This window comes from Oculina patagonica, chromosome 13 (assembly GCF_052425735.1).
Source record: "Oculina patagonica isolate OP01 chromosome 13, crgOcupat, whole genome shotgun sequence".
NCBI lineage: Eukaryota > Metazoa > Cnidaria > Anthozoa > Scleractinia > Oculinidae > Oculina > Oculina patagonica.
Genome location: NC_135770.1, coordinates 30,474,343 through 30,497,846, shown reverse-complemented (window position 1 = coordinate 30,497,846; position 23,504 = coordinate 30,474,343). Strand labels below are relative to the sequence as shown.

Here is a 23,504-nt window from a genome sequence, read left to right as displayed (position 1 = left end):
CAATTTTTACATTAAAATATTGGTAAGCTGTGTATTGCGATATATAATTTAACCATTATTGATCAATTTTATCCCTAGGAGTCCTGTTAATTCTTCGACCGAAGCTGTCAAGGTTGATTTGAAGGATTTTTATAGTGAATGGTATATTGTCTCTATGTTGGCCTCGGGATTCAGACAAGTGCCTGACAAAAACCCCAATATTGCTTCATTCCTACCATGTCCCTTGGGAACATTTTCAAACTCTTCCTCAAGAGGAAAACAAGGATGCATTGAATGCCCGCCAGGTATGAGAATTTTTTCTGGATTTGTCTCCAGCAGATAATTAAGTGCATTATAACGTTGCAGAGAAGACTTGTTCCAGATTTTACAATTTTGTTTTTTATCGTTGTTGTTATTTATAATATTGTCTTTACGATGGTATTAGACAAAACTTCACCTATTGAACATGCATCTTTTGGTATGCAACCTTACTTCATTTGCGTACATGTACACAAGAAAATTCGTAGAGAAGAGCACCGGACCCCTCCCTTTTCTGGGGCAAGGAGTAATCAGTAATTCTTGCTGATATTAATCCTTATGTATGTCAAAACATGAGCCAAGTAAAGATAGCTGTAGGCAATGGCCATAACTTACTGATTTCTCCTTTAACATTAAAAAACTGTTGGATGTATTTTTTCTTAGGAGGATTTTACGCAGATGCTCTCGCTTACGTGGCCCGAAGCTGCAAGAGTTGCCCAAATGGTTCTTATGTTTCATTTGATCGAGCACCAGGAAAGTCGGTTCTTGACTGCAAGGCTTGTCCCCAAGGTAACGTCGATCACAGTTGCCTTAGTAGTAACACTTAGAAGGTCCATCCTGTGGATGTGTTCAGTTTTCAAAACTCTAGGCAACTGTTTTTAATCGTAACAATAAATACTTATGGTAATGCGATTGAGTACTGGTAAGAAGGGATTGATTGTTAAATTAGCTGTGACCGTTTTCATGAAATCCTACCTCAGATACATCTGATTTATTAAAAGCTAACCATGGTATATTGCAATTCCTGAGTTTTGATTGGCTTGCAGGCCCTTGTATATGACCTGATATATCACGGAAAACAAATATGGTAGGTGAACGCGTAACCGTGAACAACCAGTGATCTCAAATATTGCAATATTTTTGGGTGTTTTTAATAAAAACAATTATTCCACTCGCGCTTCTTGGATATGGGATAGTTATTTACCATTTCATATCCAACGCGCGCTTATGGAATAATAGTTAATCCAGCACGGGCTGTGAATACAAACTGACTCATATTTTCGTCAAGGAATTTCAAACAATTTTTTTGGCCTTGGTGAAGCTCACTTTTACGCTGAATAACTTGTAGAGATGATTAAGTGCACGTTGTAATTTGTTTCACTGTGCAAGAAATAAAAGATGACCACCGATTTATCTTAGATAAGTATGGAATTTGCGTACGTGAGCAACCCATATATTACCCGTTTTGATCTTTACTAGGAACAGAAACGGACTTTTTTGCTGGATACCGCGCTTGTCAATGTTTGGAAGGATTTTATCGAACTCATCTGTTTTCCGAATGTCATAAATGCGGGCAAGGTGGACTGTTGTGCCAAAATGATTATGCCTCTCTGAAATCTGGACATTGGTGGCAATGGCGTAACGAGACATACAAACATCGCTACATATATTTTATTAAAAATGCCTTGGCAACGCTACCATTGTTGGATGATTTCTCTGTAAAATACCCTTACCCGATTCCAACGCCTTACAAATGTCCAATAGACGGCTCTTGTAAAGGTGGTTTGGATTCGCCGTGTGAGAAGGGGTACGAAGGTCCACTATGTGCAGTTTGCAGTCCAGGATACTATAAGCAGTTACAAAGCTGCTCACAATGCCCATCAAAGAAGTGGATCGTGGGACAGTTGTCAGTCATTTGTGCCATTTTCTTGATACTCGTTGTCCTTTTGGTGTGGAAAAGCAAACGAAAGGCGAAAAAGAGCGGAGGAACCCATCTTATAGACACGTTTTTCTCCAAACTTAAGATCGCAATCGGCTTTTACCAGGTGACTCACGGATTACTGGAAGTGTTCTCTTACATAAAATGGCCAGATTCCCTGGAAGATTTCGCAAAGTATTCAGGAATACTCCAGATGAATTTACTTCAGATAGCACCCGTTCACTGTCTGTTTCCAGGGATTCACATGGATGCCTTTGGGGAGTTGTGTCTGATTATGGCAATAAATGCCTCTCTTATGGGTGCTTCTGGTATTGTATACGGCTTTCGCAAGGTAATGATTTTAAGAAATCGAAGCCTGGAGGACGAAGAGAAGTCAAACAAAATCTCAGAGATAAAAGAGCTTTTGTATAGGAATTTGTTTTTTTTCCTGTATGTATCTTATCTTAGCACGTGTTCCAAGACAGCCAGTGTCATGCCGTTCGCTTGCCATAAACTCTGCAGAGATAAAGAAGAAGAGTTGTGTAACGAGTACCTTAAAGGAGACTACCATGTGCAGTGTCAAGGGGAAAAGTACAGACATTGGCTTATCGTGGCATATATTTCCACTGTGTATATCCTTGCCTTACCTGTCGCCTCATTCATCGCCCTTTGGAGAGAACAAAGAGTGATATTAACCACACCAGGCGGTGATGCAGGCTCAAGTCCAGAATTGATCACGGGGTTGTGTTTTCTCTTTGAAAACTACAAGCCTCGTTCATGGTATTGGGAACTAGTTGAAATGTCTCGTAAAGTAGTCCTCACAAGTGTTCTCATTCTCGTTGGCCAAGAGAGCAGGTCCTACATTGGCTTGGCATGGGTCGTCGCTGGAATGTATGGAGTGCTTTTCTCCTGGATCAAACCCACACAAGATTCCTTCGATAACAGATTGATGTCGACGTCGCTTGCTGTTACTGTTTTGAACTTGGGTATTGGAGCTGTAAGCAGAATACCAGCAGAAAATTTACCAGAATCGACTGACCGATACACAGACGCAGTGGCATTAAAGATACTGATAATGGGAGCAAATACTATGGTGATTGGCTTACTTGCTGGTAAGTATTATCGTCTTCACGTGCTCAATTCTTCCCAAGCGCAAGAGGTAAATGAGAGGTGACAAGAAAACTCCACACTGTTGACTACATTAATGTCTACATTAAATTCAAGATGGCGGACAAAATGACCTCATATGACGTCAAAATCAGTGAAAAATATGTCATCTTGTAGAACAAGCTCAGTTTTATTGGTCTATTTAAAACAAAAACGTCAGGGAGGTCCATCAACTTTTCTTTACAACAGGGTTAAGGATGCTTTCATCAAAAGTGGGGAAACATTGTGCACTTCTAGAAAAGCCAATTTTATGATTTAGATAAACCTGGGGTTAAGTAGTGGCTGGGCAAGAAACGGCAATATTGCACAAAATAGTTCGCTTTTCTAAGGTAACGAGGGAATATTACATGCACCTTTTCCAAAACGCAGTGGCATTAAGATACTGATAATGGGAGCAAATACTATGGTGATTGGCTTACTTCCTAGTGAGCAATATCGTCCTCACGTGTTCAATTTTTCCCCGGCGCGAGATTTAAATGAGGCGTGACAAAAAAATCCACACTTATGACTACATTAAATTCAAGATGGCGGACTTAATGACCTCATATGACGTCAAAACCAGTAAAAGTTGTCATCTTGTAGAGCAAGCTCAGGGTTATCCGCTTAATGCAATTTTTTATTGGTTTATTTAAAACGAAAACCTCAGGGGGGTCCATCAACCCCCTGTACAACAGGGTTAAGGGTGCTTTTATCAAAAGTGGGAAAACATTGTGCACTTCTACAAAAGCCAATTTTATGATATAGATAAACCTGAGGTTAAGTAAGTGGCTGGGCAAGAAACGGCAATATTGCACAAAATAGTTTGCTTTTCTAAGGTAACGAGGAAATATTACACCTATTTTTTCCAAAACGGATTGAGTAAATTGTTGAAATCACTCATAAATTTTAATTCCATTGCGTTAACGCTATCTTGCCTTTTCGTAAACTCTTATTTTTCTTCTTTTCTCTCTTTCTTTCAGTCCAATACTTGGTGCACCTGTATAACGTTTTCAAGGAATGGCGCAAAAATCCGCAATGGTCTTTCTCTTGCTGCCTGGATTTTCTTCTCACTTTAAACGATTTGCAGGGAGAAGTTTGTGGTCTTTCTGGCAAGAATATCTTAAACAGCCAGCTGCAAACTGGAAATATGGAAATGCCCTGCATTGCCACATCTTCAAAGAAAAGTGGGGTTATGAGTATTACGATAACATGTGAAGAAGGAAACCTTGGTGATGATAAAACGACGGTGTTGCAGAAACGAAACTGGAAAGGCTTTAAGTACAGTAACCGAAAGTGTCATCAAGGGACACAAACAGACGTATTTACTCTTCCGATGGCTCCTACGGTTGTACGTAAGTCGTTGGAGGGAACTCAAGAAATATATGTGAGTACAAAGAACTTCTTCAATAAATTATTGAGTCACTGAACTCTCTTAGTTCCACGCCATTAAAACGTTAACCTTGACCTAATACCACTAACCGCTAAAAAATTAAATAACCGTAGACAGTCCAATTATTATAGGACTATCTATAGGTATTCCGAACAGATATTCATTTAAATGGTCTCTTGGGTGGCCCTGTGTGGTGTCTGAATCAGGCAAAGTTAACATGGTCGCATTCCCTTTTGCTTGTTTATAGGTTATTTTTATGTTTTGCTTTCCTTGGGTGTCACTGTCTTTAAAACCGTGATGTTGGCGAAATATAATTTGTAAAATTGTATATTCTTCAAATCGATTCATTTTATAGTGCGACTTTGTGTTAAATTGAAGATTAATAACGACTGTATAGGGTTAGGGCAGGTTGACATTTAATATTTTATCAGAATCCGCAATGAACTTTGTTCTAAAATTATCACGTAGTACACGTCAGAAAATTGTGTTCTATGTCCTCTGTTGGGCATTGTTAGATAAAATTTATTTATGTTTCCTTTAACCAGATCACAGCACTCTGAACATCAGCTTTCATCTATTACATTAAAAACCTTGCGTCACTAAAGGAAGGAGTGAGCGCAGCAGATGGAGCTGAGTCGGATAAGGAATGATCAAGGTGCTTAAATCGTGTCTTTTATTTATGGCGTTCACGGGAAATCACAACTTATAACAACTACATAGAGAGCTTTTTCAGCGTTTATTTCTCGTTGAACTCTATGTTGTTACATCTTTACAGAGTATTTGTAGCAGTAAAGCAGTTAAGTTGATCCTATGATTTTAGGAAAACTAAAATTCTCTGAAGTCTTAAAGGGACTGTGTCATGGATTTTAGGTAAATTTAGGCATGGGAAAAGACTATCAAATTCGTTGAAATAAAAAATAACCCCTTAAAACAGCGAACGAACGTTTCAATAACACACCAAATACAAAAGAAGGTACGGATGTCCTAAAGCGACGAAGATTGAAACAGATTGCGATATGGGTTTTTTAAACATTATTGGGCTGAACAGTTTTCAAAGTTAATCTTTTCTGCTTGTAACTTTACATTATAACGCCCGGTAGATACCTTTGGTTGCAATAAAGCTATGATTTTGTTATTTAGATCCATAGAAGTAATATTTTGCAAACATTAAGTTTCATAGTGAATATTTCAGAGTATTTGGTATTTGGCAAAACTTAATAAAATATAATAAACGCAGCCGTGACACAGTCCCTTTAAGGTTAGTTAAACTAGACGACGAACTCTCCAAGGAAAAAAAGGTGGCTGGTAACGGTTTCCAGTACTTTCCAGCTCTTACACTTTGACGGGTCAGTACTACAAATCTTTATCAGTTGATGCTACAATAATGGTGTGAAATAAATGCCCAGTGATTGGTGAATATGTTGTGGTTATTTTCATGACGTCACTGGTTATAATAGCAACAGTATAACCTGTTAAAAACACCCTTAATTTTGGTTTTAAGTGCTTATACCTCAAAAACGAGCTCGGTAACCCCCATTTTTTATTATTGAACATTGATTAACATGTTAAAATACAACTTTTTGCAAAGTTAAAACAATTTCTACGAAGGGGTTTCAGAGCCACCTTAAATTTTCAAAATTTTAAGGTGGCTCTGAATCCGCTTCGTAGAATTTTTTTTAACTTTGCAAAACGTTGTAGCTTATCATGCTGATCAATGTTCAATGGGGATCACCGAGCTCGTTTTTTAGTTATAAGCACTTAAAGTCAAAATTAAGGGCGTTTTTAACAGGTTATACTGTTGCTATACTAACCAGTGACGTCATGAAAATAACCACAACATATTCACCAATCATTGGGCATTTATTTGACACCATTATTGTAGCATCAACTGATAAAGATTTGTAGTACTGACCCGTCAAAGTATAAGAGCTGCAAAGTGCTGAAAACCGTTACCAGCCACCTTAAGCTAACGAATAATAAAACATACCCACCACACCAACTACCGCAAAACCAAACATAATGGCAGTTTCATACGACATGTGAATCGTCAATACGTTTCACAAGTTATTCTAACTTTAGCTAATAGGGGCAGTTTTTGATTGATTGTTGTCAAACAACAGCTGTAGGCAATAACATAGAACATCACCAGGTAATGCAAAAAATTCGGTCACTATCTCAAGACATTAATTTAGTCTTTATTTTAGTCGCTTTGGTACATCCACTCTTTTCTCTCTTTGTGTACCTCTGGCATGTCACACGTGTCTTTCCAAGGTGGTATCATAATAACTACTAGCATTAAGCTTAGTTAAAGGGAGACTGTGACGGAAATTTTTCTGCTTTTCAGTAAAAAGTGCTAAAATTGGTGAGGTTCTCTTGCTCGTACACGAAAAACATCTAAACCATCAAGGTGAAGATATATAATGCAATTTGTGTTGAAGGAAGAAGGGAGCCATAATAATTTTTAGGAGTTTTTCCAGTGCACAGGGACAGTTTTAATGGCATCACAATAGAATCACTTGTTTATCGCTTCAGTACACTTACATGGTGATTTTTAACAAAATTGGACCACTGTTCGTAGTTTTCATATGTCTTTAGGCTCAAGTTTTGAAGTGAAACTTGTGACAGTCTCCCTTTAAGTTTAGCTAAAATGACTGATTTGGACGTTTGTAGATAAGCACCAGTCAACTTCTGTATGTATATGATATATACTGCATGTATCGGGTATTCAAAGCATGGTTAAATTCCATTTACTTTTCCTTCATTTATTGATGCGGATGACTCGTAACGCCTTATTGAGGAATATCTAGAAATTATATGTTCGTTGGCAGATGAAGCAAAGGAAATATTTATAAACCTATTTATCCATTCCAGTTAATATTAATCTTTATGATAACCATCATTTAATAAGATATTTACTACTTAATATGCTAATCAGTTTTCAGTTGCCTTTGGTAGAAGGCGACAGCTAGTAAATATAAATATCCATCATAAATAATATCTAACAATTAATTGATGTGTAATTTATTGTTTTAACCTACTTTAAGATACATTTAAACACAATAAATTCACTTTAAAAATCTTGAGTAACTTGTGATAACTTAAAGAAATATTACTGACTCAGATTGGATACTGCGGATGTTAGGATTCACAAAACTGCGATCATTTCATTCGAGTACAAAACACGAGAAATGAAGGGAGAAAACACGAAGCAAACTGGAGTGCTTTCTCTGGTCTTTACGTCTCTTTCCTGCTCCTAGAGAGGTCTTCCAATTTCTTTGTGATTTTTATTCATAAGTGTGTGGGCCGGAGGCACAAATTAGCGTTTGTATACTTTTTGTTTTTGAAATCATCCACATTAATTTGCTTTTCAGCAATATTTCGTCTTAAAGAATATTTTTTGTTATTAAATTCTCAACCTCGGATATTGCATTTCTAGCTTTCTGATTGGTTCACTAAATCCCGGTTATCAGCTCATATACCTATGTTTGACCTTATATGGGAAATGAGTGCGGCAAGTGCCGCTCAGCGTAAAATTTTTCTGCGGGAAGCGACAGTTCCATCAGAAAAATGGTTGAAAACAGCAAATTTGGCGAGCTTAATGAACAAGAAATAATCAGCGGTGCCTACAAAAACCACAGAAATGCCATAGTAAAATTAACTACGCAAAACAAAAGGATTGATGCGAAAATTTTAATTAATAATACTTGTAAACGCACAACCAGAGCGAGTGAATAAAGTAGAAAAGCAGCAAATAATTTACGAAAGAACGGCAAACTGACACAGTTTCATTCAGTGTGCGTCATAAAATTTAATAGGCTCAGCACTTCTGTAAAGTTTGTTACCTTTCAATCTTGGTTTTTTCCTTTTATACTTCAATAAACCTGTTCCACTTTGAGCTGAATTTCGCTTCAAATAATATAGCAGTCTTGATGACAGCCGTGGGGCCGTAAACGAGTACAATGTAAACACTTGCTTCGTTCGATTTGCACAAGACGTGTAGTTTCCAGAAAAGCTTTTGCTTCGGATCTTCCCGTAAATCTTAACTGTTGTCACAATTTCCAGGATATATAGACGACTTTAGAGGAGACTGTTCGAGGAAAATCTTGGGAAGAAAACTCTCTCGCTCGCTTTCCTCGTATGTTTCATTCAACTCAAGAAGTGAACACGGCGCCACAAATTTTCCCGCCTCCTCATACTATCACTTCGTTTACATCAAAATGAAATGTCCAGTCGATTTAAACTTAAAGAAGAATTTAATAAAACAATTATTCCATTCGCCCTTGTTGGATACGAGTCGTAATAGCCAACTCGTATCCAACGCGGGCTCATAGAATAATTGTTAAATAATTCAAATAGTGCTGTCTTCTTTTCTATCCGCCAAGGAGAATTTGTCAGCCTAAAATCGGCAGAGAAACAAGAATATCCAGCCTAAGCATTAAAAATACACACTGTTACATTATAAAAGTGTAGCATACTGCGTAATTCGATTATTTGTTGTTGTTGGCAAGACCGTGTTGTGATTTCCTCGAAATAGAATAGGCTATTTGTTGGCAGTAATTAAAAGCTCCAAACTAATTTTTACATCCTTTCACAAAGGACATCACTATTACTTATCAAAACCTTAATCACAAGTGAATCTATATTAGTTACACCGCATAGGAAAAGTTTTTATTCAAAAAAGCTGCTCCACGATAAGATTTATAAACAATGAAATATTGGTGCTTTCAAACGCTCGCCGGGAATTCAAAGTTACGTTAATAATCCTGTTATTAGACTTACATCATTTGTTTATGCCTCCTAAACGAATTATAAATTTAAACATGGCTTGCTTTCAATTCTTTTGCGCTTTCTTTGGGCAAAGTTCTTGTGGTGATAGTGTCGCATCTTTTCAGGCATTTTATGGCGGTGGGCGCTCGTTACAGTTTCGCAATTTTTTTACAAAAAAAATTGAACAAATATATTTACTACTTGTATTGTGTCAACATAACGTATCTAAGGACGAAGTTTGAGAATGGCGATTTCTTTCCATCGTGTTCCACCTGTCATTCAGTCATGGAAAACGCTCTAAAGACGGTTCAGAGTGATTTTGCACAATCTTCAGAACGTTTTCCATTCAAACTTTTTTGTCTTTTTTTGTGCCAATTCGCTTCTTCAATAGCCGCAAAAACGATTCTTTGGCCGGTACAGAGCGATTTTGCATCATTTTGATTTTTGTATCAGTATTTTTATGAATCAATATTGCAAATGAATAACGTGGCATTACAGTGTGCGAGCTACACTTGTTCATTATTGGCAAGAAATTTTTAAAACTTTCGGTTCTTTAAAATAAGTTGTTACTTTTTACCTCGATATTAAGAGCTAAATTTTGACATTGCTGGTTGTAAGTAATTTAAATGCAAAGTTACAGAGGCATGATTTAAATATATTATTTAAATGTGCGATAAGCGATGCCCAAGAACAATTTTGTCACGGAACATGTTGAATTATGTTTTAAAACGTGACTACAAAATCGATGTTTTTTATTTTTATGCATTCGTCCAAAAACGGCACAATTTGTCAAAATGCCCTTCATAGTTTCTCGATTAAACTAGATATTGAGATATGACAAACACATGGCATAACTCATTCTTTACAACTCCTCATGTGTCAAGATTTTCGTATACCCTGAGAGTTACAAGCCTCTCTGATCAGTTACAATTTGGTATCGTTAAACTGAATCGTGATAGTTGTATTTTTCAAATGGTTTAAACATGGACAAAATGAATTTACTTCAGATGAAATTGTAGCTAGAAATAATAACCAAAGCATAGATGAGAAATTGTGTAAAAAATGAGAACAGAAAAAGTTTTGTTTACCCTGTTTTTTAAAAAATCGACGTTTTCGCTCATTCGTCCAAATATAGCGCAATTTGGCAAAATGCCCTTTAGAGTTTCGCGACTAGCACGCTTAATTTAAATGGGCCAAACTAGATATTTAGATATGAAAAACACATAGCAAAGTTGTTTTTTTAGAACCACACATGTGTCAAGATTTCTGTATACCCTCAGAGTTAGAGTTAAAATTTGGTACGAAAGTTGAAGACATTAAATTGCGATAGTTAAAACGGTTAGAAATTAGACAAAACGAATTTACTTCAGGATCAATCTATAGCTAGAAAAGATGACCAAACGATAGATGAGACAAATTGCGCTATATTGTGTAAAAATGAGATGAAGAAAAGTTTTGTCTTGGAGTTAAGGCGTATTGCAATTGCTCTATTTTGCAGAAATTTCATCTGCATGCCATTAATTGGTCCTCTGGCTCGATCGGGCAATATATATAACCAACTTTTCTAGATTTCATAACAATTTGAACTCACTGGAACTTTTGAACAATATTTTTGAAAAAAGTTCACCAAAAGGGTCTTTTTTGACGAGATAAAAGACAACTTTAAATTTTCAGTCCTTTGTTGGGTTCTCGATAATTACAGAGACTCGCTCTAACGACTTCTTCTGAAAATAACATCATCGTCGTTACAAGCTTTAACTTTCGGTGTTTTCGCCGAAATTGACCGCAATATAAGAGACAATTTCTTCCTTGATATATTACATAGAAACAGTCACCGCATACCTTCGCTGTAAAACCTTATTGTGCTGCTTCGCCTTAGCCAGACTCAGTCAGTAATCTCTTGAATCGGAGAAAGACGACTTTTCTGGAAAGTCACTTTAGATCGTCCTGTGCTCCCATAAAATCTTTCACCCTGATTCTGGGTTGCTTGTGCTGCTGTTTGTCTTCCACTGGACTTTCCTGTGCTGCAGTTGGTTCTTGATGTGACGTCGTTCATGCCAATTACGTTATTTTGGGGGTTATTAGGGCTTCCACAAACTCCTATCCTCCTGAACACATTCTTTATCCCGGCTCGAAATTCTCTTTTCCGGATGGAATAGATGATCGGGTTGCACAAGGCACTAATGGAATAGATCACATTGGCAACGAGTACAAATTCAGCTGGAACTTCGCTACTGTTAAGAAACTGACGGCACATTCCCATCGTCCAGAAGGGAAGAAAACACACCATAAACGCCGCGATGATAATGCAAACATCGACAGCTGCCTTCCGTTCGCGCCTTCTCCTTGACATCTCTTGCAAGTTCTGGCTTTCACCAATGTCTCCGACTTGTACTGGGTTGCGCTGCAGAGTATTTGCCGTCTTGAGAACCGACCAGTTCAGAAACAGTTTTATCAGAGAGGGCACAACAAGAGTGGATATGGCTAAAATCGCTGTTCTCCTTGCAGTGGAATGACTCTGCACTGTCCAACCCTGTTCGCAGACGAACAAATCTGGATTGTAGACATACTGTCCCCAACCGACGAACGGACCGATGGACAACGGGATCGGTGCTACCCAGATGAAAATCATTACCACCATTCTGCTCTTGGTAATCGTACCATCGTAGGTCATAGGGGACTTGACGATGGCGATGTACCGCTCGTAAGACACGGCTATCAGATGAAGAACTGTATTTAAATAGAAGTAACGTACGGAGAATGCATTGACATAGCACATTGTTGGGCCGTACAGCCACTTTTCTTTTGCTATGCTTGCGATGCGGAATGAGTTTCCGAGAATCAAAAAGAGAAAATCTGACACTGCGAGGCTAGCGAGTAAAATATACCGCATCACGTGAAATCTTCTTTCCAAGGCGATCGTCACTATTACCAACAAATTTACAGGCAGACCAATGGCGCTGACAAGAGCATGGAATCCTGCGATTACTTGCGGGAAAACCATTCTAAAACCGAAATCACAACGACACGTATCTCTCTCGTTTACAGGACAGTTTCTACAGCTGAAACGTGCAATTTCATGAGCAATTTCATGAGCAATTTCATGCTCAAAGTACTGTACTTCGGCGACTCTTTCAATCCTTTCAAACACCTTATGTAAATTGGAAATTTAAAAATAAAAAAAAACGCTTTAAATTGCAGTTTGTGAGAAATCACAATAGATATTCAACAGGACTTGAGTTCTCGAACAATGTTAAATTTCCTGAGATGATCAAATGATATTATTTTCTTTGAAAACTTTTGCCATTAAATTGCACGAAAAAGTTTCTCTTGCTCAAAGCATAAGAAAAATAGTAATATTGCATTATTATGCTTCTTTTTGATATTTTACTGAAGATTATGTTGATGACTGTGAATAAAAAGAAAATAGCAGTTCATAACTTTTTAGGCCTGCTTTGAAATAATACTATTCACTCAAAAAGAAAGACTTCGTGTTATTTGCGTTCGTGGCCGGCTGGAAAATAAGAAAAATGACATCTGCGCAATGTTTAGAAGAAACAAAAATGTGTTCTTTGTAACAATAAAATACGAGGAAAGTGGGCGTCGAACAGGGCAAACTCTTAGGCCTGAAATGTTTGTATACAAAACCCGAGCATACAAGATATGATATCATATCTTGTTTCAAACAGTTTAAAAATAAAAAAAATGCTTTAAAACATTGGCTTCTCGAAAGGACAGTTGGTTTCTAAAGATAAAAATTAAATTTACCATAACAATAAATATCAATAATTAGTTAATTAGTCCCTGATGATTCCGTGGATCGGCGAAAGCTCGGAATAAAATAACGTAAAATACAGTAGCTTAAGACCCTATTCTACTCATTTAATTATCGTTATTCAAGATGCTACTGAAGGGCAACTTTAAACGTTTAATAATCAAAAGTACCTTTACATATTTGCTTCTCAAAAGGGCAGGTGGTTTCTAAAGATGAAAATTAAATTTACCATAACAATATCAATACATGGCTCAGTTGCCTGGTGAGGAGAGTTACAAGAAAATCAGCAGCTGAGGTATGTCCTGATGAAACTCTAGCAATTCAGTAGAAAATAAATGGACATTTTGAAATTGGGATTGAAAAGGTTTCTTGGATCATGAAAGGTGAATTAAATGCAATGCTTGAAAAACAAATTGTTGTGATTTGGTGAATATTTGAGATCAAGAAAAGTTTTGTCTTGGTGTTTTGGCGCATCGTAATCGCTCTGTTTTGCAAAAATTCCATCTGCGTGCCATTATTCCTTCCTCGGGCTCGATCGGGCGGTATTTTGTTTTATTGATGCAACACAAACAAAGCAATTATTTACAAGGCAAATGATATAGCGTACTTAAAATATAGTTACTTACATACACTATTCACACTACAAAATGGGAACTGTCATTATCACGTCACGTCAAAGAACACTATTCAGTTCGCCATTGCGTTTTAATTTTGGATTTATTTTGGATTAATATTAGGATTCTTTAAGAGAATCTTGCATGTGTAAAACATAGTGTTTCACAACTAACAAGAGAGGATCTAGTCTGCATTTTTGAATGGAGGTCATTGGGGCTGTTTCATCAGTCCAATGAAATACAATCTGCTCGATTGTGCATATCATTGAACTATTTCGGAGTATCGGAGTACACTGAGATACGGTATGTTACTTCACATTCCAGAAATGTATGAATTGCATTGGTCGTCAGTTGTAATATTAAATTTCTTGAGCTCTCTTTTGGTAACAATTACCTTGTGTAGAATCTTGAATAAAATTGACTGAGTTTGTTGTCTTTAGTAATCTGGTATAAATTTGCAAAGTTGCAATCGAACGATCGAGCGGTATATATATCCAACTTTCCTATGTTTCATAAAAATTTGAACCCGCTGGATTTGTTAAACAATAATTTTTAAAATAGATTACCAAAAGGGTCCTTTTTTGTCGAGACTGATAAAAAAAGATCTTAAATTTTTAGTCCTGTCTCTGGATTCTTGATAATTACACAGTAATTACAAGAAGTCGCTCTTAAGTCTTCTACTGAAAATTACATCATCAACGGTACAATCTCTAACTATCAATGTTTTCGCTGAAATGATAGCAATATATATAAGAGACAATTTATTAATCGGGCGTGGCCGATTTATAGTTTACCCTTTGGTCGTCCTAGACGATAGTCTCCTGTCGGCTAAAAATGACGGGGATAGACTGGGCCAATCGGTTTCATTTCAGTTTTGACAGTAAATCGTTGTAGGAACACTGGGTCGACTTTTGGGCTAATCTGCAATCTGGTTCTCTTCTTTGCTTCGGCGGGAGGACAGAGAAAAAAGCTTAAGGGGTAAAGTACTAATAATCACCATTGTGAAACTGTAGTTGCTTTGACAAGTTGAAGCTATTTTTGTAAATAAAAGGGGTAACGTCATTCATGTCACGCAATGTTTTTGTGGGAAACTTTGAAACTAGACGCTTTGCTGGTTTCTACAAATAGCAGTGTGATCTGGCGGTACATTTTTTTGAGGCGGACTCCACTTTAAAACTATTTTTTATATATTTAGCAAGAAGTATGTCGATTTTCATTTCCGCACAGTTGGGCGTCAAAGTCGCCAGTCATAAAGAGTAGAATGTTTGCACAACATGGTTTGGATATATTTTAGATTTGACTAGTGACGTTAGTAAGACACTTCTCAAGACGTTAGCAAAACATTGGCAATGTACAGTATTGGTGTGAACTTGAATGGAATTTTTTACGAGATCAGTAAAGCTATCGAATGAAAAGATGACTTGAAAATGAAAACTTCGAATAATTATAATTAAATACCAATTGAATTTTAGATGAGAAATTCCGGAAGTGACATCTGTGTTCAAAATAGGAATTTTTGTACAACTTAAAGTTCCGAAAAAAAAGACCACATGTTTTGTAAAAATCACAGACAAACATGATCAGGAAAATAAAACAGGCCAATGGGTTTTATTCACGAAAATACAACTTTCTTAAGAAAGAGTTTGTAAACAAGACAATGGAATCGAATTACATTTCACACGAAATTTGCATACATTTGAACTTGCAAAAAAGAAGCCGAGACATAATAGCGAGACCTTACATTAATAATTATGGTATTCTGATCTGATTGTTATTTTTTATGCATTAACTATTTGAAAGTGGTTCTCATCGATGAAAACAAAACGGTTTTTCATTCACTGCTTGAAGTATTTATAGACGTGAAAACATTCGCTTAATCAAATTACATTCTGCACGAAATATTTTGTATCCATTTGTCCCGAAACTTTGAGGAAATTGAAATCTTTGTGGACAGTACTGCATAAAAGCAGTTCATAGAATTGAATAAAAAGATAAGAACCATATTGATAAAGAAATTTTAAAACTTTATTTTGGCTCATTTTGACGAAATTCAGGATTTTCAAAGACTGCCAGTAAACGGCTGTATCTTGTCTGTCTCTAACGATTTTGCTACGGTTTCGAACGAGCTAATTTTTCAACATGATATCATGGTAGCGGGCAGAAGTCGGTTCGTTCTGAATTTTTCAATACGGTATACAAGTTACAGGTCAATATACAGACCCTCTGTACAGTAAAAAACGTTTTGGGAACAAACCATTGTGAACTTATTTTCTATGTTGATCAGTAAAAATCCTTAGTACGACATGGGGTTTGTTATCAAGTTCGTTAGTACGTTAATACTGCAAGGTGTATAACCTCAGAGAATTATTATCAAGTGTGTTTTGTTTTATTAGCGGTTTATACTCTAAGGTCTTGGTATGGGAGATCAAAATTAAGGCAAATTTCTGTTATCATCTGATTGCTTGGCACAGATTAGTACGATACTGAATTGGTTAGGAAATGTAAACAAACATTAAATTGAATGAGAGTAGAAAGGGAGGGACAGGTGGGGGTGAAAGGCTAAGGAGATGGAAAGGGAGGGAGAATTAAAATCCATGCTTGGTTATATCACGCAACCTTTGACTTCTGTTGTTTTCTCACAAGAACAAAACTTAAGGTGGGGTTATACCTGAATTTGAATGGAACTTTAAGAGATTTAAAGAAGGGATTGAAGAAAAGAATGGAAACACCCCCAAACAGTTGACCCCCTCGCAAGAGCACTCCGGGTTGTCAGGAGACTGTTTGGTGTCCGTCCACCAATTTTTAACTTCAAATTCCAATTTTAAAATCACATTAAATCTCCAATATTTCTTATTTGTCTAAATTTTACTAATCCTTCGAGAAAAACTATCGCCTCCCAGACATCCCCCAAAATCGTCCAAAAATTAACAAAATACTGCAAAACAAATATATATGGGATAAGTAAAGCTTTTTTGGATTCCTTGAAACGCGGCTGAAAAGGTTTTCAGTGTTTTCCAGCCCTTATACTTTGGGTCAGTACTACTATTCTTCACCAGTTGCTATTACAGTAATGGTATGAAACAAATACCTAATCATTGGTCAATAAGTTGTGATCATTTTCTTGACCATTGTAGTTACCTGATTAGGAGTTGTATACTGTTCCATTAAAGTGTAAGGGCTGGAAAATACTGAAATGCGTCAGCCACCTAAAGCGTTGGAAAAATTGGTCTTCAGGTAAAAACCCCGCCTTTATTAAGTATTGCGAAAAGGCTGCACTTTGCTAAGTGTTACAAATTTATATTTTCTAGACGTCTAGTTCAATCGTTTATTTGTATTGTGCGAAATATATTTTTATAAATTGAGACCATTATGTCATTAAGTAATAATGCAATCTTGAAAACATTCCAGATTTTCATTATTAAATAGAAACACGAAAAATTCAAATTTGGGAAAACAAGCCTGTCAAAATGACGTTTCCATGGTGATTTCAAGTTACTGGCGCAATAACTAATCCTACCAAATTATTGTGAGATAAATTTTAGATAAACGCGCAAAGTTTGGCAGCGTTTGGTTGAATCTTGAAAAAGTTATAAACGTCCAAAGTCAGCGCGGGCCTCAAAAGCCCCCCCTCCCGGCCTGAATAGGTTTAAGTGACTGTTTTTTCAGTGATTTTTACTGTACTGTACCCTGCCTTTCAAGTCAAAACAGATAGCTAATTATTAAGCGCCCGATTTTAAGCTTCTCAAGCTTCTTTTTCCTTGATATTCTACATAGAAACAGTCACTCCATACTTGTGTGGTAAAACCTCATTGTGCTGCTTCGCTTTAGCCGGATTCATGATCAGTCAGTGATTTCTTCAATTGGAGAAAGACGACTTTTCTGGAAAGACATTTTAGATCGTCCTGTGCTCCCATAAAATCTTTCGTCATGATCCCGGGTTGCCTGTGCTGCTGTTTCTTTTCCAGTGGAGTCTCCTGTGCCGCAGTTGGCTCTGGATGTAAAGTTCGACATGCCAACTACATTATTTTGAGAGATAATAGAGCTTCCACAAACTCGTATCCGCCTGAGCACATTCTTTACCCCGGCTCGAAATTCTTTTTTCCGGATGGAATAGATGATCGGGTTGCACAAGCCACTGATACAAAAGATCACATTGGTAACGTGTACAACCTCAGCTGGAACATCGCCACTGTTGAGAAACTGACGGCACATTCCCACCGTCCAGACGGGAAGAAAACACAACATAAACGCCGCAGTGATAATGCAAACATCGACAGCTGCCTTCCGTTCGCGCCTTCTCCTTGACATCTCTTGAAAGTTCTGGCTTTCGCCAATGTCTCCAACTTACACTGGGTTGTGCTGCAGAGTGTTTGCCGTCTTGAGAACCGACCAGTTTAGAAACACTTTTATCATAGAGGGCACAACAAGGGTGATAATGGCTAAAATCACTGTTCTCTTTGCTGTGGAATCACTCTGTACTGTCCAACCCTGTTCGCAGAAGAATAAATCTGGATTGTAGACATACTGTCCCCAACCGACGAACGGACCGATGGACAACGGGATCGGTGCCACCCAGATTAAAATCATTAAGACCACTCTGCTCTTGGTAATCGAACCATCGTACGTCATAGGGGACTTGACGATGGCAATGTATCGCTCGTAAGACACGGCTATCAGATGAAGAACTGTGTTCAAGTAGAAGTAACGTAGGGATAATGCATTGACATAGCACATTGTTGGGCCGTACAGCCATTTTTCTTTTGCTATGCTTGCAATACGGAATGAGTTTCCGAGAATCAAAAAGAGAAAATCTGACACTGCGAGGCTGGCGAGTAGAATATACCGCATCACGTGAAATCTTCTTTCCAAGGCGATTGTCACTATTAACAACAAATTTACAGGCAGACCAATGGCGTTGACAAGAGCATGGAATCCGGCGATGACTGGCGAGAAAACCATTTTAAACCGAAATCACAACGACAAGTACCTCGCTCGCTTTCAGGACAGTTTCTACAGCTGAAACGTCTCTGTTTTGGGGGGTTTTCATGAGTAATTTCCTGCTCAAAGTACTATACATCGGCGACTCTTTCAATCGTTTCAAACGCCTGATGTAAATTGGAAATTTGAAAATAAAGCGATAAGGAAACGCTTTAAATTGCAGTTTGTGAGAAATCACAAAAGATACTCAAAGGACTTGAGTTCTCGATCAATGTTAAATTTCCTGAGATCACCAAATGATATTATTTTCCTTGAAAAGTTTTGCCATTAAATTGCACGACAAAATTCTCTTGCTCAAAGCATAAGCTAAAAAACATTTATATTTTAAAAAAAAATTTTAAACTTGAATAAAAAGAAAAATGCTCAGTTCATAACTTTTTAGGCGTGCTTTGAGTTAATACTATTTACGTAAGAAGAAAGACTTCGTGTTATTTGCGTTCGTGGAAAGAAAAATGACATCTGCGCACCGTTAAGAAGAAACGTAAATGTGTTCCTTGTAACAATATAATACGAGAAAAGTGGACGTCGAACAGGACAAACTCTTAGGCCTGAAATGTTTGTATACAAAACCCGAGCATACAAGATATGATTTTTAATTAAAAAAAAAAAAAAAAATGCTTTTAAACACTGGCTTCTCGAAAAGACAGTTGGTTTCTAAAGATAAAAATTATATTTACCATAACAATAACTATCAATAATCAATTAATTAATCCCTGATGATGCCGTTGATCGGAGAAAGCTCGAAATAAAATAACGGGAAATACAGTTGCTTTAGGCCTTATTCGGCTCATTTAATTATCGTTCATTTAATTATTGATGCTACTGAAAGACAACTTTAAACGTTTAATAATCAAAAGTACCTTTACATACTGGCTTCTCAAAAGGACAGATGTTTTTTTTAAGATGAAAATTATTTTACCATAACAATATCAATACATGGGTCAGTTGCCTGGTGAGAAGAATAACAAGAAAATCATCGGCTGAGGTACATCCTGATGGACCACTAGCAATTCAGTAGAAAATAAATGGATATTTTGAAATTGGGATTGAAGAGTTTCGTTGGATCATGCGGGAATGATGAGTTGAGTGCAATGCTTGAAAAACATGATTGTTGTGATTTGGTGCACACCCAAAAAAGAAAAACAATTTTGATAAAGGAAAGGTGGGTGTAAGCATGAGGTCGATAGCTGTTTCTCCTTAGGTCTCTAAATGTTCCCGTTCGAAAATCCGAAAACGTCTCAAGTTCCAATTGACAAAAGTCCCAAAAAAACTACGACAAAACAACCACAACATATCATCTTTATGGCGTGAGCGATCACCTAGCTCTAAATCCGGGGAGTTTTATTTGAAACATTCGCTGTCAATCAATCCGCGCGCAACATAACTTCCAGTGAAGTAAATTTTCGCTTTGCTCTACAAGAAAACCCTTTCATAGAAAATGGGGGAAAGAAAATAATCCTGAACATGGGCTGCAAGAACTCCTGAACTCCTATTTATGCACTAGTTAACAATAACATGTAATTAAATTCTATTTTTATGGTCGCGCAGAACCCTTAAAATCATTGTGTATGTATTTATTTAAAGAGTATGCACGGACTGCGACGAGTGAAGCCGACGACAAACGAAATAATCATGAGAATATAGTTCATTGTAGAAGTAATAACACGTTATTGTTCTCAGCTTTGTCTCCCGTGCGCTGGAACGTAGGGGATTATCATAATTAGATTCACAGCTTTTATATATCACACCTTGTTGTAAACATTGACTCGGAAGGTCCTCGGAAGCCTCAAAACCTGCAATTTTGTGTCCAAGTTTTCTCCGCCGATATGGAATTTCAGGAGTTGATTCGAGAGGAACATACACTTGGTGTATTCTATTGTGTTATGGCAGAAGCGAATTTTGAATTTTCCTTTTCAAAAAGAAGATAGCATGGTTCAAAGTTTAGATTTCACATTTTTACCATCTTAGACGCAAGTCACTTCCAGCAGTTTTTGAATATGAGAATTTCGTTTTTGTCTACACAAAAGAGGTTATGATTTATTACTAGGTTATATAGTCATTTGATTTGGTGTGCTATTCTAGCTGAAAACTTTGACACAAAATCGCATTATCTGCTGTTAAACTTTTAAGAGCTTGTAAAATCACAGTAGTCAATCTTTTCTCAGTCAAACGGCAATCATGATGTAGTTCCATCATCCTCTAATTTAAATGCAAAGTCACAGACGCATGATTTAAATATATTATTTTTATGTGCGATTAACGATGCCCAAGATTAATTTTTGTCAAGGAACATGTTGAATATTCTTCTAAAACGTGATTAAAAATCGACGTAAATATGGCGCAATTTGTCAAAATGCCCTTCATAGTTCCTCGCCTAGCACGCTTAATTTGAACGGGCAAAACTACATATTTAGATATGACAAACACAGCATAGTTCTTTCTTTAGAACCCCTCATGTGTCAAGATTTTCTTATACCCTGAAATTAACGAGCTTCACAGGTCAGTTAAAACTTGATATTGTAAATTGAATTGCGTTAGTTGTATTTTTCAAACGGTTAAGAATTGGACAAAACGAACTTATTTCAGACAAAATTGTAGACAGAATTTAAGATCAAAAGATAGATGAGAAATATTGTAAAAATGAGATCAAGAAAAGTTTTTTCTTCATGTTTTGGCGTATTGAAATTGCTCTTTTTTGCAGAAATTCCATCTGCCATTGCCATTATTCGGCCCTCGGGCTCGATCGGGCAGTATCCAGCTTTCCCAGATTTTAACAAAAATTGAACTAGCTGGAACTCTTAAACAATATTTCTGAAAAGAGTTTCCCAGAAGGGTCTTTTTCGACGAGATAAAAGAAAATTTTAAATTTTCAGTCCTGTCTGGGGGCTTCTCGGTAATTACAGAGAGTCGCTCTAAAGACTTCTACTGAAAATAACATCATCGTCGTTACAATCTCTCATGTTTACAATCTCAATGTTTTCTCTGAAAAGATCGCAATACAAGAGACAATTTCTTCCTTGATATTTTACATAGAAACAGTCACTGCATACCTGTACGGTAAAACCTTATTGTGCTGTTTCGTTTTAGCCGGACTCAGTCAGTAATCTCCTGAATCGGAGAAAGACGACTTTTCTGGAAAGTCACTTCAGATCGTCCTGTGCTCCCATAAAATCTTTCACCCTGATTCTGGGTTGCTTGTGCTGCTGTTTGTCTTCCACTGGACTTTCCTGTGCTGCAGTTGGCTCTTGATGTGAAGTCTTTCATGCCAATTTCGTTATTTTGGGGGTTGATAGGGCTTTCACAAACTCCTATCCGCCTGAACACATTCTTTATCCCGGCTCGATATTCTCTTTTCCGGATGGAATAGATGATCGGGTTGCACAAGGCACTGATGGAATATATCACATTGCTAACGAATACAAATTCAGCTGGAACTTCGCTACTGTTGCGAAACTGACGGCACATTCCCACCGTCCAGAAGGGAAGATAACACACCATAAACGCCGCGATGATAATGCAAACATCGACAGCTGCCTTCCGTTCGCGCCTTCTTCTTGACATCTCTAGCAAGTTCTGGCTTTCACCAATGTCTCTGGCCTGTACTGGGTTGCGCTGCAGAGTATTTGCCGTCTTAAGAACCGACCAGTTTAGAAACAATTCTATCAGAGAAGGCACAACAAGGATTATAATGGCTAAAATCGCTGTTCTCCACGCAGTGGATCACTCTGTACTGTCTAAGCCTGTTCGCAAAAGAACAAATCTGGATTGTACACATACTGTCTCCAACCGACGAACGGACCGATGGACAACGGGATCGGTGCCACCCAGATTAAAATCATCACCACCACTCTCCTCTTGGTAATCGTACCATCGTACGCCATAGGGGATTTGACGATGGCGCTGTACCGCTCGTAAGACACGGCTATCAGATGAAGAACTGTGTTTAAGTAGAAGTAACGCATGGAGAATGCATTGACATAGCACATTGTTGGGCCGTACAGCCATTTTCCTTTTGCAATGCTTGCGATACGGAATGAGTTTCCGAGAATCAAAAAAAGAAAATCTGACACTGCGAGGCTAGCGAGTGGAATATACCGCATCACGTGAAATCTTCTTTCCAAGGCGATCGTCACTATTAGCAACAAATTTACAGGCAGACCAATGGCGCTGACAAGAGCATGGAATCCTGCGATGACCTGTGGGAAAACCATTCTAAAGGCCTGGCTAAACTAGAAAACACTGACAAAAAAGGGAACAAAGCGTCACGCACACGCATAAACTAAACAACATTGCTTCCATGGTGGCTAAATTGGGCAACATGTGTTTCGGAAGAAACATGTGTGTCCGGGAAGCAATAATGTTTTTGACCTGAGGCAAAAACATTTTCTTGTTTTCAAGAAGCAAAATTTGTTTTTGCAACATATGTTTCCCTCACGGCAAAACTCAGAAACATTTGCATCCGAAACAATGTTTCTACAACAACGTTTCCTTGTTTAGCCAGGCCTTTAAGGAACTGTGTCATTGATTTTAACCAAAATTTAGGCATGGGAAATGGCCACCAAATTCGGTGAAATATAAAAACAACCGGTTAAAACAGAGAAGGAACATTTCAATAACACAGCAAATACAAAAGAAGGTACGGATGGCCAAAAGTGACAAAGATTGAAACGGATTGCGGTATGGCTTTTTGAAATATTGTTGGGCTGACAAAGTTAGGCCCAGGCCAAACGTCGAACTTTACATGAGTCGAACCTAATGTAAATGACCAAAAACAAAAGGTTTTGCTCATTTGCATTAGGTTCGACTCATGTGAAGTTCGACGTTTGGCCTGGTCCTTAAAGGGACTATGTCACGGATTTAACCAGATTTTTGAACAGG

The 23,504-nt window shown here is 37.4% G+C and overlaps 2 protein-coding genes, 1 long non-coding RNA gene and 2 pseudogenes across 3 annotated transcripts in view; 2 read left to right on the top strand and 3 right to left on the bottom strand.

The window, feature by feature from the left end:
* The window catches only part of LOC144635566 (uncharacterized), a 34,367-nt gene extending 29,335 nt beyond the window's left edge, over positions 1-5,032 (top strand). The window contains exons 20-25 of the mRNA XM_078494659.1: positions 79-284; positions 682-807; positions 1,498-3,048; positions 4,063-4,266; positions 4,303-4,466; positions 5,018-5,032. Coding sequence (XP_078350785.1) covers positions 79-284; positions 682-807; positions 1,498-3,048; positions 4,063-4,266; positions 4,303-4,466; positions 5,018-5,032 — 2,266 coding nt within the window. The remainder of the gene's footprint in view (positions 1-78; positions 285-681; positions 808-1,497; positions 3,049-4,062; positions 4,267-4,302; positions 4,467-5,017) is intronic.
* A 2,836-nt stretch (positions 5,033-7,868) lies between these two features.
* LOC144636106 (uncharacterized) overlaps positions 7,869-23,504 on the top strand; it is a 156,519-nt gene continuing 140,883 nt past the window's right edge. The window contains exon 1 of the long non-coding RNA XR_013567470.1: positions 7,869-8,042. This is a non-coding gene — a long non-coding RNA (uncharacterized LOC144636106). The remainder of the gene's footprint in view (positions 8,043-23,504) is intronic.
* On the bottom strand, positions 11,125-18,812 carry LOC144635564 (octopamine receptor beta-1R-like). The gene is made up of 2 exons (XM_078494658.1): positions 18,616-18,812; positions 11,125-12,272 (listed from the first exon to the last, which is right to left on the bottom strand). Exon 2 carries the CDS (start codon positions 12,241-12,243, stop codon positions 11,125-11,127), a length of 1,119 nt encoding a protein of 372 aa, XP_078350784.1. The 5' UTR covers positions 12,244-12,272; positions 18,616-18,812.
* LOC144635563 (octopamine receptor beta-1R-like) lies at positions 17,469-18,587 on the bottom strand (annotated as a pseudogene).
* On the bottom strand, positions 21,720-22,837 carry LOC144635561 (octopamine receptor beta-1R-like; annotated as a pseudogene).

Excerpts from the sequence above, each read along its gene's own strand:
- LOC144635564 (XM_078494658.1), bottom strand. The coding sequence starts at position 12,243 with ATGGTTTTCCCGCAAGTAATCGCAGGATTCCATGCTCTTGTCAGCGCC.